Source organism: Strigops habroptila, chromosome 2 (assembly GCF_004027225.2).
Source record: "Strigops habroptila isolate Jane chromosome 2, bStrHab1.2.pri, whole genome shotgun sequence".
In the NCBI taxonomy this organism is placed as follows: Eukaryota; Metazoa; Chordata; class Aves; order Psittaciformes; family Psittacidae; genus Strigops; species Strigops habroptila.
This window is the reverse complement of record NC_044278.2, coordinates 39613877-39630160: the sequence shown is the minus strand read 5'-3', so window position 1 is coordinate 39630160 and position 16284 is coordinate 39613877. Positions and strand designations below refer to the sequence as shown.

The window sequence follows — 16284 nt, the reverse complement described above, 5'->3', positions numbered from 1 at the left end:
AAAGGATTCACAAATCATCATAAAGACATAAGGCATTCCCTCCAAAGCTTTCTCAGACTCTGCTTGTATCTGTCTGGAAAGTGTATTTGACTATTTTTCTCCCCTTCTTTGATGGCTAGGTCCATGGAGTACCACATGTGGATGTGGACCCTGGGCGGAGTCACACTAGGCATTCTCCAGTGCATGGGATAGTCTGCAAAGAGAGTAATTTACGTTGTCAAAACCAACTTCATCTTTGCTAAGTCATTGGAACTAACTGAATAGCCTTAAATTTAAAGAAGAAAAATTCCAGGTGAAAAATAATCCTCAATGCCAGGGATAGGGAAGGCTGGTTCAGGATACATGAGAACAAACCAGCAGAGAACCCTTGAGCGGTTGTGCTGATTATTCATTGAGCTGTGACTTGTGACTTAGACTTAGGGCAGGGAAGCCCTGCTGTAACCTACTGGCTGCACGTCCAAGCATGAGGCACAGGGCCATAGTATGTGGCCATTAAATGCTTCCCAAAGATGCCACACGTCCCTTTTCAGCCGAGCAGCTGGACATCAACAGTTTTGTGCACACTGCTACTACTCCCAGACTTCGTAACCAATGCCAAAATTCAGTACCAGTTATACAACATACTGACAAGCTGTACCAGGCTGGAACCAGAATACCACCTTCAAATCTATGATAACATCCCTCACCTAGCAAATTTTTCCTGAAATATTCTGTATTTTTCCTAAAAAGAAAAGAAAAACCACGTCTGCATGTCCATGCTTAAACTTTTTTCCTAAAACACTTCCAAAAAGATGAAGATTTTAGTCAAAGATCAAGTAGCACCTGTGTTCCATACCCTTCATTCAGAAGCTTCTTGCTTCCACAGTAGGAACAGAACTGTATCTACCTTTTTTAAAAAGCAAACCTAGAAAGGCAGCCCTCACTAACTTCAGCAAGATCACTAGTTTTGGAATAAAGGACACAATTTGTCAGAGTATTCAAAATGGAACCTGCAAAATCAGCAAATACTTGCATTCAAGGGCTTAACTCTTGCCTAACTAGAAAAAAAAATAATCTGCAGAGTGAAGGTTTTGATTTTTTTTTTCCTTTAAATTAAAGCATTACTGTTTTCTAGAGAGAAAATATTTCGTAAAATAAAGTGGCACTCCTCCAAGAGGCTTTTATGGGTCTGGCCTGATTTTTAATGTCAAACTAGAACATGTCACAATCACAGACCGTCAATCTAAAAACTAACATATCCCCTTCTCCAACAACTTTACAAGGTTTCCACAAAACATCAGATAAGTCACTTTATATATAACATCTGCATACAGCTGTTAGGTGAAATCAGTTCTGCCAGTCACCTCCTTCCTAAAAGTGTATTTACAATCACAAAGGGTGCAGTTAAAGAACACACTTACCCAGCACTATGGATCATTGTGATTGATCAGAAGCAAAAGCACTTAATTGCTGGAATACTCACCAGATCACAAAACAAATCTCTAAGCACCACAGGTTTAAGACAAGGTGCAGTACTATCAAAACCAAGCAGTTCTTATGATAAATCAACTAGGTTTATGCAGTTATTTCAGATACTCCTCATGAGATCAGGAAAAACCAGCAAAATAGCAGACACTCAGTTGTTAGACCTAGTGATTTTTGGCTTTGTGTGTTCTCCATTAGCATGTATTTTACAGGTACTTTAACATTTTATCATTTTTAAGCTTTGAAACTTTTGTTAAAACATTAAGTTTCAACTGCAATAATTTCTAAAGTTAATGAAATGCTTGATTAAAATACAAACCTATCTTAAAATTTTTTATAAGTTCAATTTAGCAAAAGGAATGCAAAGCTAAATCCTTACCTATGTTTGCTGACAAAAGCCCAAACCTGAAGTTGCAGTAGTTTTGTTAGACCAGAATGTGTTTAATGACTGAAACTGTACGTGAACAAAACACAGCTGAGGAACAGCTACATAGCTTTCAAGTTTTAGATTATGGTGAGTTGATGCAATCAAGGTAATTGAGAAGACACACTAAAGAAATCGCCTGCAAACTGATTTATGCATTTCAAATTCTCCACCCTCTCCCAGAGCAGTGCCTTTCTGCAAGAGGTTACAGCAGAAGCTGGACCTTTGTAATCCAGATACTCGCTATAATCGAGGATGAGCAGGAATGCCTGCAGTGAAGGCTCCAAATCAGAAGTGACAATCTGCCGGAGCAGGGAAAGTTATTCCTTTAATAACAGCTTTCCGTTCCAAAGTAAGAGAAAAGTGATGAGCCCAGTGTCACACTCTGAACATCCTACTTCCTGTTTCTACACCAGGGGCTTCATAGAATATCCATCATCTAAATGGGACTCCCACTTATAAAAGCTGTCTATGTTCACAGGGACAGGATTTTCACCCCAGTTCCATGTTCAGCAACTGCCTCATGAGAATCGTATCAATCACCAAAAGAAATCCCCAAGAGCCCTGAAACAAATTTGCTATCGCTAAGGGCTCTAGTGAAAGATCAGAAACAACGGGGCTATGAAAGCAAAAAGGCTGTATTTTTGAAATGTTTCCTACTACATAGAAGAACAAATGCAGGATGTGATGTTTGCTTAGTTTTATTAATTTATTTTTGCAGGAATCTGCAACTCGGAGTATGCACTTTCTGGAGGTACCATGCATGCATAGCCTCTGAATGCTTTTATACAATTTCATCTCTTAGTAATAAGTTCATTCACAGCATACACAAATCTAGAATGTAGACACCATATATACAGGATTAAACGAGATCGTGTCTTTTTTTTTTTAATGAAAAAATTTAACAGGGTTTCACATAGCAGGAAATATGGATTAGATACACTGGTGTCACCATAAATAAATAAGTTTCAAGAACACAGGTTTTTTTCAAAATTGGTTTCAAAGGTACTGAAAATCCAGGATTATAATATTGCATTAACTCCACTGATTTCTGATTATTCAAACCCAAGAAAAATATTTGCATTAATATTGATGGACATAAACAGCAGTGAAAGCCCCAAACTGAAGAAGTCTGGCAGAATTCAGTCATGTCTAGCTTCATATAATATTGACGTTTTGAAACGAAACAAATGCAGCAGCACATAGAGACAGTACTGACTATGAGATGTGACATCTGTGCACGTCATCTTTCTTTACGGGATTTAGAGTCACTGTAGTACAGAGCATGTAAATTCTGTGGTACCAAACAAGCTGATGAATTGTTTATGTCCAACTGTCCACTTCTCATCAGGATAGTCATTTTCACATTCTAGGGTATACCACTGAATTTTAAAACTAAAACTATCATCCTGATGACAAGCTTGTTTTCAACTTATTTAATATTCTCACATTCTTTTTTAAAACATTCTTTATTGGTTTTGTTTTGTCCCCATTTCAACTCAAGTATTTTTATTTCAGTTTCAAGGGGTTTTACAATCAATATTAAATGTAAAAGTACTTAGAAATTGAAATGAGAGATGTATAACTGGGATAAAGTAACTGAAAGAAAAGTTGTTGGTTTTTTAAAATGTGATTTAGTAGCATATCATAATCAGAAAGTACTGAGACCAGCTCTTTTAAGAATTATTACACCTTTTCACCACACTTCCCATTTTTCAAGGGAAACACACACATACCACAGACACACAGATACACAATTCAATCTGATCTAAGACTACATTTTACAAAGGACTTCCTTTTGCTTGACTTCCCACCCCTTTCCTCCTCTTCACCCATAAAAAGACTAACAATTACATCAAATTAAAAGCAGATCCAAAGTTCAGGATTTCTTTTGGTTTACTATATTCTGAATCATTTTCCACAAGCCCCACTCTAAATAAACTTTTAAAGAACTACAGTAGTATTCTATAATTAAAAGGGAACTATTCTTAATAGCACAGTAAATATAAAATAAGCTTTATAAAATTTCCAGGAACAGTGAAATCATTTTGAATATCTGAATGTCCAAGTCAGTTACAAACTCTATCAATCTAGTAGCATGGTTGAGGGAAAGCTCAGTCATTAAGGAAAAAAAGAAAACACAAGTAGTGCATTAACTCAACACAATGGCATCGGCATCCCACCATTCACACACACACACACACACACACACATTTTATACAATACAGTGCATTTCGTATGCCAGCTGACATTAGGGTTTTATGTGCATTCAATAAATATTATATAAACCAATCTTTTTGGTATAATCTACAATTCAGTTGGGGTGTGTACGGCGCCACTGGCTTTCAGAAGGAAAATGGATCTTCTGATATTCAAAATACAATTTACATTCTAATAAACTAGAAATATTCAAGCACCATGTTAAGTCTTTACTATTAATGTTTGAGGATGGGCATTTACAAGTAAAAGAATACAATGGAAGGATTCGTTGGGGTTTTTTGTACAAGCAACAAATGAGAGCAATTGAAAAACTGGAGTAAAATTATTGGTATGAAGGAATTAATTTGAAATTTAACTGCACTCACTCAGTCTTCCAAAAAGTATCTTGCTGTCATGGCAGCCTTCCTTCTCTTCCTCTGGTGAAACTACAACTAAGATACCCCAAGTCTCCATTTATGGTTATTACAGTTCAGGGAATTATTGGACTGCATGTATTCCTCCCCTACCCCCCTTCAAAAGTAGCATTTATTCTGTCTGAAAATGGCACGACTGTACTGATGCATGACACACCTATTCTCATTTGCTGTCATTTCTGTTGCTATCATTTCGTGTTTCCAGCAAAAACAAATGCTTCTAGAACTTCAGCAGAAGTACAAATGAACAGAAAATTGAAATAATACAAAGGCAAAGGCATCACAATAGAAAAGTCATGAAGTTACTGGTATTGTTTTGAGTAATTCATTATACAGCTGATAACAGCAATGGCACTGCTTATCCTAGGTGTAATGCTTCTGCTCATCTGTTTTCTATTTATCTCAGTTTTGTCAGTCTGTCCACCTACATGACCAAAATTAATATTTGCTTTCTAACTTCAGTTGACACTGATTTTTTTTACCCCTTTCCACACGTGACGAGCTCCCCACATAGTAATATAAATCATTAAGGAAGGAAGGAAAACTAGCTCTGATGCCTTTGACTTTGTTTTGCTCATCAGTGGTGCACATTGATTGCTGGAGTTCTCTTAGCTTATTTAAGATTATGCTGAAGATTTAATTAGTGCAAGAACATATTGAAAACATGCTAGATTAAAATATTGGTTCCTCATCTAAGATCACAGTTTGGTTTTCACTGTTATCGTTATAAATTGCAGGGAGAGAAGACACCAGATTGAGTGGTGCAGTCAAGATGAGCTTTCCTCCACCCACCCCTTACAACAGCTGCTTTATTTTAAAAAAGGATTCAGACACATGATTGTTCTACCACAGCTTAACACGTTATCACACATCAAGAGAATTGTGATAACTGACCATATGGATGTGGCTGCCACGAGCTAAGAACAATTTAAAATGAAGTAGTCTTCTGCTAAATTTTAGCCAGCACATTTTGCCTCACAGTTGCAAAGTCAATTACCATGATTCAGCTGACGTGCTTGGTTGCATCTGTTGACAAAGAATCAGATGCAAAAACCTCAAATGCACTGTACCAGCTTCTCACCAGTACACAAGAACATTCTACTCAGTCGCACAGTTGTGTAACATAATCATTCAGCTGCCCAAACCCAAGTTCGATTTCACAAGTATTGAGTGCTTTATTACAGCAACCTGAAGCATTCAAACAAATTGAACATCACTTTTATAATACAGTATATTGTATGCATGAAAGTACCAGTGTGATTTTCAGTTGCAAGTCTTGTGTTCTTCAACCTACAGCAAGTATTTCCTGACCAAAATAAAAAGAATGCGGTGTGTAATTTTTCAGGATCTGGCATCTGCTATTTTTTACAGGCTGGTTTATTAACAATGTGCAAATAAACCTTTACTGAAGAGCTAATTGATTAATTATTTTTCAGCTAACTTTGAAGTGGGGCACAAAGTACCTTCTGTGCTGTAAACATCATGAATTCTTCACAAATTGGAAGCTGAAAAGGCCTAAGGAACTGGGTAAAACTCTTCTCATACACAACCATGGCTGAGCTCAAGTCTTCCAAACTGAATTTGGAGTAGTCTGTGTTTGGCATATGTAGCTGTGCTGCTACACAGCACAGGCTTAGAAGATTGTTGTATATAAAAGCATACTTTTAGCTTTGAAACACAATGGCCTAATGAAAGCATGCAGCAGTATTTTTGTCCGTAATATGGTAGAATTCATTCTTAGTTTATTACCAGTGTTGACACAGCCAGGTGAGCACTGTACAAGCAAAAGGGATTGTAAAAAATTACCTCTGATTAAACTCTCTGTAACACTCATACGGTATCTCATTTAGTCACCTTAGGTTACTATTTCAAACAGCAATTTTTTTTGTAGACATAAGTTACCCTGAAAAAAAGCAGCAATTACAAATACCCTTCTCCTTGGTTTTTATACATTGTAAAATTTAGCATTGCATTTACCTGTCTCCTTTTTTCAGTAGCTTACAATCTAGAAGCACAGGGAGCCTTTGTTTTCCAGCTAGCTGTGGCCAGGTTAAGTCAGCTCTGGCTCTTCAGTTTCTGGTTAAGTGTAACGTTTCACACCATTACTAAGAATCCTATAATTTTTCATATATATATAAAAAAAAAAAGTTGTGTTTTTTTTTTTCTCTTTTTGAGCCACTAAGCAGTAACTATAACCACAGGACTAAACACCAGTAGTTATTTGCTTTCCTGTATACATTCTTCCCAAAATTAATCCTTTTACATTTTCAGGTTTCACTTTCTGCTTTGCTCACTGCGATGGGATAAGAAAGAATTTCACCTTTAGTTTATTCATTTTCAGTGTAGCACAAGCAGAAACATCCTACCACATTACTCCCACCCCTTGCAGTATGAAGACTGTTGACTAGCAAAGGCCGGGCAGATGGACTGAAAGGTTCCCCATGTTTCCTTCTCCTACAGCTGTTGGCTTGAGAGCCTGTTTTCAACCCAATGCAGCCCCTTCCTGATTTTCAGGTGTATCTCGGCATTTCACACTGCTCACAGCGATTTAGTGCTGGGTGATTTAGAAAGGTGCAGCTATCACAATTCCATGGAGCCCCTTCAAAATCTTCATCTCTTGGCTGAGTCCGTGGAGTCTGTTTGGAGCTACTTTGATGCTCTAAAAAAAGCCAAAGGAAAACATATATATTTTTATTTTTCCAGAAGAGAAGGTTGACAGGCAAGATCATACTACTGTGGTTTGTCACCTCACTAAACATTCAACCTTGAAGTGAGGGTGGATACCTCTCCACTTAGGTAACATTAAAGGTCTTTTGCTAAAGCACTTCTATTTCAGTTTGTGAAATACTAAAGTATATCACTTCTAGAAAGTAGTCACCATATTACAATAAAAACTAAAAGAGCAGTCACCACTGTTAGGCCATTGATACTGCCAAAGGTTTAATAGCTTAAAACATACTGAAAAAGTTTGTTACTGGCGCTTCAATACCATCCTGTTAAGGAATGACTTCATAGCTTTACATACAGCAATCTCTTACCAAATTCTAAATTCCAGTAACCCTACTTTACCTGAAGCGAAAGACTACTTCTAACTTAGTTCCTTCAAACAGTCTGAGAGATAAGCTGTTTTCTGCATCTTTGTCTAGCACTCATCCAGGCTGAAGAAAATACAATATAAAAATAAAATGGTAGGCCTGTTTCAAAACAAGATGATTGTTCTAATTCCTCATGGCTTTGCAGCAGGGATGTGTGTATGTGAAGCACCACTTAAGTGTTTTCACTCATAAAGTCAATACATATCCAAATCATATGTAGGTATTAACCCATGGACTTGGTTTTCTGATGTCTCCTACCACCACTTCAAGACTGCAGGTAATCAACTAAAAGTGACAAATACTCCTAGGATGTGGAAACAACATTTTACAAAATGTTAATGTTCAAAACACCATTTGCACACATACCTAGAGGGTAAAGTTAAGATACGCATCTGCTAAACAAACATCTGTAGAACAGCTTAATTAAAAGAGAACTTATGTTGAAAAAAACGACTGCAATTTTTAATTCAAAGTGCACACGCTGCTGTCATCTGCTAAGAAATCTAGCAGGTGGCTGATGACAACATTAATGCAAACAGTACTTAGATTTGCCTTGAGAGACATACTTAAAGAAAACCCTCCTCCAGTCCAGAAGTGGTACAGTCACTTAACAGTGCTTGGCCTCAACAAATTCCTTCTAAGCAAGCAAGTAGCTGGGCACTAGACTGCACCATGTTGACTGGCCAGACAGCAGCACAGAGCAAACTCTTGTCTGGTCATATCTGTCTGTCTGCCCACAGCTTCAACAACTGAGTATTAGGGGACAATAATTTTAAGGGGAAAAAAAAAAACAAAACCCCAAACCCAAAAAACCTATTTTGATGACTCCACATTAAAAGCCAAACTTAGAAGACAGTACACTAGCCCTAAAACTGATCTCTAGTAAGCTGACAGACAAAACTAGGAATCTAGTCATAAAAATTGTACAAATCAGTATACGACACTGTCTTTCCAACTGCCAAACAAAATCACTTGTTTCATGCAAGTTTTGCATGTTATTTTGCTTTGCAATAATAAATCAAATAGGCTAGTGTAATGAAAAGAATCTCTTTACATATCATGAAGTAGCAGGGCCTTAAATTAACTACACAATCAACCACGTAAATCATGCAATTTAACATGAATCTAGACAGCTGCCTTCATACCACTGCTCACCTGCTATCTCTCCTGGCAGTACCACCTATGCAGGGAACTCACTCTAATACTGGTGGGGTTTGGGTTTTTTTTGAACCAGAAGCAGTAGTTCTGGGCCTTCTCCTTCTTTTACATTTCCACATACTAAGCATTTTATTACATCTAAGGGTAAAATACATGCTTCAAAAGAGGAGGAAAAATTTCCTTATGTGAAGTCAAAATTCAACTGCAAAAACCTTTGGGAAGTGCTTGTCAGAAACTAGAACTTATTTACAAAATTTGGCTTTTCAAGCAGACTATATGATTACTAATTCAGAAGAGTGACTTCTTTTCAACTATTTTAGTACATGCAACAGTAAGAGGAAACAAATATTATAAATCTTTTATCTGAAAATGGTATATGTGACAAGAGCACTGCTTTCTCTACATCAGAGCACAGGATCCCTGACTGGCTATTTCAGCACAAAGATACAAAGTGTTTAAAAACTTCCACTAACATTTGAAACCATTCTTTTCACAGATTTCGGCAAGAAAAAAGAAACCAACAAAACCAAACCAAAAGGTCCAAAAAACCCCACTGAGACAAAAGGTAGGATTCTGCTCCAAAATCACCACTAAAAACAGTGAAGTTCAGAAAGCCAGTGAGCTACACAGTGACTAGGTGTTGAGTCACTCCGGGATATACTAACTGAATCTCCGCAAGAAGTGAGACTAAACACATAGCTCCTGTGCATACATAAAACTTCAGTGCCCCAAGATGCATAGGAATCCTAGATACTATACAATTAGCCCAGAAAATTTTAGAAACCGGTAATGAATTTGTACAAGTGGGATACTGTTGTCTCTTTAGACCTATGTGAGAATATGTGTTCTGTCTTGGTCCTTAAAGACATCTGATGCTCTTGCTGTGCTAAAACTTCAGGGCTACTGTGAAATCCATACTCTGCACAGAAAATACTTGAAGTGTGACCAGGTAAGTTAAAATATAATGCAAATTTTAAAAAGCTGCTGTGACCAATTAAACTTGCATAAAATATACCAACTAAACTATGAAATCCTAACACGTATTAGAAGACAGCAAAACAAACCTGACAAAGAACTTTCAACTTCGAAGTATTTAAAAAAAACATAATTAGGAAGCTCAAGTTAACATGTAAAAGTTTATATACTTTCCAGTCTTTTTCTAATAGTGAGTAACAGCATTTAGATACAACCTTAACAGAACATTCATTGCAACAAGCTGCCTGAGGAAAACAAGCTGTAGCCAGGATTAATGTACTTACACAAAAACATTCTGGTTTGGTTCATATATAAAGAAAAGTTACAAAAATTAGAATTGCTTCCTGTCATCACAGGGGTTTAAAAAAAAAAAAAAAGGAAAAGAAAAAAAAAAAAAAAAATATTTATCAATGCAGATAAGGTAACTTGATGCTTGTTTGTTGACCTACCCTTTTTATATGGCTTTGGTGGCACAACAGGACCAGGCTCTATGTTATCATAGAAGTTACATGTGGCTTTCGGATCAAAGTTCCCTGTCAGAGAAGACAAGTAAGTAGGTTATTTACATACATATGCCAGTGATATGAACATCTAGAGACTTCAGATGTTATATGTCTTTTTATTAAAGACGTTATATGTTAGCTTTTTCCTGAGTAGTCTTTTGTCACATATTTTCAATTTTGTGCTGATTCTAGTATGTTTTTAACAGGCTAATCCCACACTGAAGAATCAACTCCAGCTCAACAATTCTGTACTGTTTTAAAAATATGTGAAAACGTAAATTTTTCTGCAGGAGACATTCTTGGTATTCCAATCTATTTGGTTGTATTTATGTCAAAGTTCATCACAGAAAAAGGATTTAAAAAAGCCCAAGTAGATTTCTGCTTGACAACTTCCTGGTTGCAACCTGTAGCTCTGTTTTGTATTATTTGGTCAGAGCCTTTGTCAGCAAACAGGTAAAAAATTAAGTAAAGAACCTTTACTTAAGAATGGTGGGTTTTTCAGTTGGTTTGGGTTTTTTTTTTTTGGTTTGGGTTTCTCTTCCCCCCATTTGCTCTTGACAAAGTCATTTTAAGTCAGCACTTCCTTGGTAATGTAATATAAACTTGCCAACAGAAATATTGGAAAGTCAAGTTTATCAGGTTGCAACTGAAAAAGAAGTCGATACTGATAAACAAGAGTGAACTTCAAAGAGTCCAAGTATCCACATTTGAGCACATACCATATTAGAATCACAGAATAGTTTAGGTTGGAAAAGACCTTCCAGATCATTAAGTCCAACCCTTCACCTAACATTGCCAAGCCCACCACTAAACAATGTCTCTAAGTGCCACACTCATCTTTTAAATACCTCCATGCATGGTGACTCAAACACTTCCCTGGGCAGCCTGTTCCTGTGCTTGAGGTATATGGACTGTGAAAGTTTCCTCTTGTCCTATCACTTGCTGCTTGGGAGAAGAGACTGGTACCTACCTCACTACAACCTCTTCCCCAAGACTGTAGTGTTGCATGGGGTTATTGTGACCCAGGTGCAGGACTCGGCACTGAGCCTTGTTGAACCTCATACAGCTGGCCTTGGCCCCTTGATCCAGCCTGTCCAGATCCCTCTCTAGAGCCTTCCTACCCTCAAGAAGATCAAAACTCTCATCCATATCTAAATTATGGTGGGTTTTTTTAAATATCAATTGTATACCTCTAGATTGAAGGAGATCAACTTCTTTCAGTGTACAGTCAACATTTATCTGGAGCTGTCTGTTGAGGCTTCTCAATCTGGTCATTTCCTCAGGCTAGAAAGAAACAACCCAAAATAGTAGTTGTGAGAAAGTTAGCATATTATCTGACACAGAAATAACATTGCTATATCTGTAACAGCTTTATTAGAAACTGAATACGGATAAGGCATGGAAAAGGCAGCCAAGAGTCCACTATCTTCCCATTCCCCTTACCCAATTTATTCCCTCAAAAAACATTCTTCTGTTGGCATTCGAGGAGGAAAACAAATCAAACCAACAAAAATTAAGAAGTTACTTAATATTAAAATTCATGAGTAAGAAGACACAGCTAGGCTCAAGTTTATAAAACCATGCACCTTACAAAATTCTGTACAAATTTATGAGTTGATATGTGAGCTTACATTGAGATGATTAGGAAACAGCATATGAGCTGCAGCTCACATTAATTATTATTTGATTATAACCGAGTAAGGTCAGAGGTTTATTTATAGGCATCACCCCAAGGAGCTCCAAGATGCCAAACCTTCTAACCCAGTATATTTAAATAGTTCAGTGCTGCAAGGCAGTAATTATTCTTAACAGAATAATCAGTTACTTAAATCCATATATTTGCATACCATTAAGAAACCCTAAGTTACTGCAATACAAAGCGTTCTTAATGCTAGCAGCAGTGATTAATAACACATATGTAGGAATAACTATCTTATCCTAGGATATTTTCTAGCATCACAGTCAGTCACAAGATCACAGAGAGTTCAAGGCTGGAAGGGACCTCTGGAGGTCACCTGGCCCAACCCCTCTGCCCAGATGGCAGATGGCTTTTGAGTATCTCCAGAGATGAAGAGTTCACACCTCCCGGGGCAACCTGTGCCAGTGCTCAGCCAACCACATAGTAAAGAAGTGGTTCCTGATGTTCAGAAGGACCCTCCTGTGTTTCAGTTTGTGCCCACTGTCTCCTGTGTTTCAGTGTGTGCCCATTTCCAGTGGGCACCAGTGGAAAAAGTCCGTCTCTGTTCTCTCTGCACCCTCTCTTCAGGTATTTCTATACATTGACAAGAACCCCTTAAGCTTTCTCTTCCTCAGGCTGAACAGACCTAGCTCTCTCAGCATGTCCACACGGGAGAGATGCTGTCGTGGTTTAAGCCCAGCCAGTAACTTGGAACCACGCAGCCGCTCGCTCACTCCCCGCGCTTCTTCCTCCCCAGCACCCACTGCACCAGCTACTAAGAAGCAGAAAAATGACTGCTACAGCTGAACCCAGGACAGATGCTTAATCATTTTTGTGGCACTTCACTGGACTCTCCAGTATGACCTTCCTCTTGTACTGGGGAGCCCCCTCTTGGACACCATACTCCAAGTGTGGCCTCACCAGTGCTGAATAAAGTGGAAGGGTAACATCTCCCCCACTGCTGGCAACACTCCTAATGCAACCCAGGGTATCATTAGCCTTTGCCACATTGCTGACTCCAACTTATACTGGTACATGGGGTTGTCACAAAGTCAGGACTTACTACTTCCCCTTGCTGAATGGCATTAGGTTCCTGTCACTCCATTTCTTCAGCTTGTTGAGGTCTCTGAATGGCAGCACAACTCTCCCACTTTTGTGTCATCAGCAGACTTGCTGAGGGTACACTCTGCCTCATCACCCAGATCATTAAGGAAGATGTTAAACAGGATTAGACCCCACACTGAACCTGCAGTATACTGCTAGCACTGGCCTCCAAACAGACTTTGTGCCACCAATTACCGCACTCTTGGCCTGGCTGTTCAGCCCATTTTCGATCCACCTTACTGTTCATCCAGCCCATACTTCATCAGCTTCTCTACGAAGATCTTAAAGGAGATGAGGTTGAAAGCCTTACGGGAAGTCTAGGTAGACAACAACCACTGCTCTCCTCTTATCTACCAAGACAGTATTTTCATCCTAGAAGTTTATCCAGCTCACAAGCTTGACTTCCCCTTGGTGAATTCCATGCTGACTACTGCTTGTTTTTCATGTGCCTGGAAAAGGTCTCCAGGATTAGCTGCTCCATCACCTTCCCAGGGATCAAGGTGAGGCCGACAAGCCTGTATTTCCCTGGGTCCTCATTCTTGAAGACAGAAGTGACATTTGCTCTCCTCTAGTCTTTGGGCACTTCTCCCAAACATCACCGTCAATCAAAGATTATCTAGAGTGGCCTTGGAATGACATCTGCCAGCTCCCTCAGCATTCATGGGTGCACCTCATCCAGGACCATGAACCGACGTGTATCTGCTTTGCTTAAGTATTCCCTGACCTAATCCTCTTCCACCAAGAGTATACGTTCCTTGCTCCGGACTTTTCCTAGGGTTTCTTGGACTAAAGATTCTTGAAAGCCTGTAAAGACTGAAGTAAAAAAGACATTCAGTCTCAGCCTTTTCCATGTCCTATGTAACCAGGCTTCCTGTACCGTTAGGCAATGGGCCCACATTTTTGCTAGCCTTCCTTTTGTCACCTATGTACTAACAGGCCTTCTTTTTGTCTTTGACATCCTGTACCAGATTCAACTCCAGTTGGGCTTTGGCTTTCCTAATCTCATCCCTGCACACTCAAGACAGTACCTCTGTATTTCTCCCTGGAACGTATCTGCCAAAAGCTGCCCTGAAACAGGGGAGACATACATCAGCTGTACTAGTTAAGCAGCTAAAAGCCCCTACTATGCCTTCCAGCCTACGACTGTGTGCACTGTTCATGTCAACACAGAGAGTAAATCTGAACTGATTTGGCCAACAACTGCTCAAACCGGAAGGTATTTTTCAGGTAAATGAATTCTCTTATCAGAGCCATACAGATGTTTGGGCTAGAGTCACTTGCAGGTGGGAAGTCACACAGATAGAAAATATCAACATATCAACATGGAAAAGAGGAGAGATAAGTGCCAACTATTTGACTCAACACTGCCACTTGGCCACAAAGACACTCTGCATATTCTGCACATACCTAACTGGAAATAGATTGCATGAGATACAACTCCTCAAACAACAAAATGCCTCAATACAACAAAAGAACTTCAAAAAAGTGAAACCATGCTGCATGAACACCAAGCTGTATACGGTGTGGGCTCTTTAAATAGACTTGGTTGTATTGGTTGTTAGGAAAGTAACTATCTATTCAGTTCTGTGGCCCAGAAAAGCACATGTATACAAGTTTCACAAATTGTTCTGAACACTGAGAAAGCTGGACACATCTGTTTCTAAATTATAAGAACTGGGTTACAACAAGCCAAGAAGTTACAAAAAAATCACCTCCAAAGATCAAAGCTTTTAGACCCCAGAATGTTGGATTTTTTTTGCATAATACTGCAGCTCATGAAAACGTAAAAAATTAATTTGTATCTTGAATTAAAATACTAACAAATTGCTTACTGTTGGAATTGCAGTTGTACAGCTAACTCTTCGAAGGCGCCTCTGCATTAGATCATGCTCCATACTGTTGACTTCAGTTTTCAGGCGTTCTAGCTCTTCTTTCTCAAGCTTCAGTTCCTTTGCTAATCTCTCCATCCTTGCTCGCTGGTGTAACAGCAAGGCTAATGTTGTACATGGAAAAAATAGTTACTAACACACAAAACCCCAGAAAACTGAATTCTCAACTTACGCGCAAAATTCATGAGTGACCCTTCTGGAAAAAAAAAAGTGATCATAAACATGCAGCCAATTATCAGTGTGAAGATGCTTTCATGCCAAATGAACTACAATTTAGAACAAAGTTCTTCCAGAATAAAAACACATTTTATACAGTAACTTGAAGTTGATATTACCATTTTGGTCATAGCTTCTTTTTTTGCATTTGGTCTTTCTCGTCTCAAAAATACAAAGGCACCTGTACAAGGAGACAGCTTCTCTGGATGCAACAGCAACCTAGTTACATTAATACTGTACTGGCAAAGAAAACAAAATAAATACCAGAGGTAAGATCAGAAGGTAATACACTTCATATCTGCTGTTCAATAGCAGCTGACACACTAGCCTTGAGACATTAGCCAAATGTCAGTCCTGAACTGTGTTTTTCACTGCTATTACAGATTAATGCTATAACAACTTTAAGTCGTCTTATATTTTCAGAGAGTACTGTAATTCTCAATACTCTAAGCTTCCCAGTGCTCAAACGCTAATCTATACAATTTCAATAAAACAGACAGAGAATCCAGAAAATGAAAAGCAGGGGCAGCTCAGGTGCTTCAGGGTCTTTAATTCTACATGAGAGCTGATTCACTGTCCTCTAACCTCTCTTTGCTGGTAATCATTTTCTGATATTTTTGGTTTGGTATTGAAATTTATGACTCTCAGTCACAAGCGGATGTTGAGCTCCCAGAGAAGCCAAAGAACAAACTCTGACTAGCTAGAAAATAATCCTCCGTTTCTGCAGGAAGAACATTTCTCAGTATTTCATTATGATGCAAAAACTGAGCAAAACAATTAGTGCGATGCTTAGCACTTTCTGATCTGGCTGGTTTACCTGATTAAAGTCTAACAGGACAGAGAAAAGAAAAAGAAATTTGCTGTGGGTATTCAGACAAGCACTGGCCAGTACCTGCCCTTTTCTTCACCCGTATCCAACACAGGCAGAGAAAAACCACATTATATCTCAAGTATATTTGCATACTAGTGGGAAAAAAAAAAAAAAATATTAGAAAAATAAGCAACGATATGACACAGTTTACTGGGGAGCAGAAAACCACCCCCAAACAATCAAAACAAACCAAACAAACAGAACAACAAAAATAAACGAACAAACAAAAAGCCCCCCCCCCAAACCCAAACAGTCACGAGCATAAAAATGAGTG

General features: G+C 38.5%; 1 protein-coding gene and 1 long non-coding RNA gene across 7 annotated transcripts in view; one reads left to right on the top strand and one right to left on the bottom strand.

Annotated features, from left to right (window-relative positions):
- LOC115601367 overlaps positions 1–6669 on the top strand; it is a 29211-nt gene extending 22542 nt beyond the window's left edge. Inside the window, exon 6 of the long non-coding RNA XR_003989321.1 lies at positions 120–6669. This is a non-coding gene — a long non-coding RNA (uncharacterized LOC115601367). The remainder of the gene's footprint in view (positions 1–119) is intronic.
- TAB3 (TGF-beta activated kinase 1 (MAP3K7) binding protein 3) overlaps positions 3436–16284 on the bottom strand; it is a 48035-nt gene continuing 35186 nt past the window's right edge. For 3 of the 6 annotated variants that reach the window (XM_030471187.1, XM_030471194.1, XM_030471205.1), the window contains exons 5-8: positions 14867–15027; positions 11443–11536; positions 10199–10282; positions 5672–7180 (exon numbers count right to left, since the gene is read on the bottom strand). In XM_030471187.1, the coding sequence (XP_030327047.1) occupies positions 7032–7180; positions 10199–10282; positions 11443–11536; positions 14867–15027 (488 nt within the window). In that variant the 3' untranslated portion in view covers positions 5672–7031. Of the gene's footprint in view, positions 7181–10198; positions 10283–11442; positions 11537–14866; positions 15028–16284 lie in introns of all 6 variants that reach the window. The other 3 variants (XR_003989303.1, XM_030471162.1, XM_030471172.2) reach the window with 3 other exon arrangements.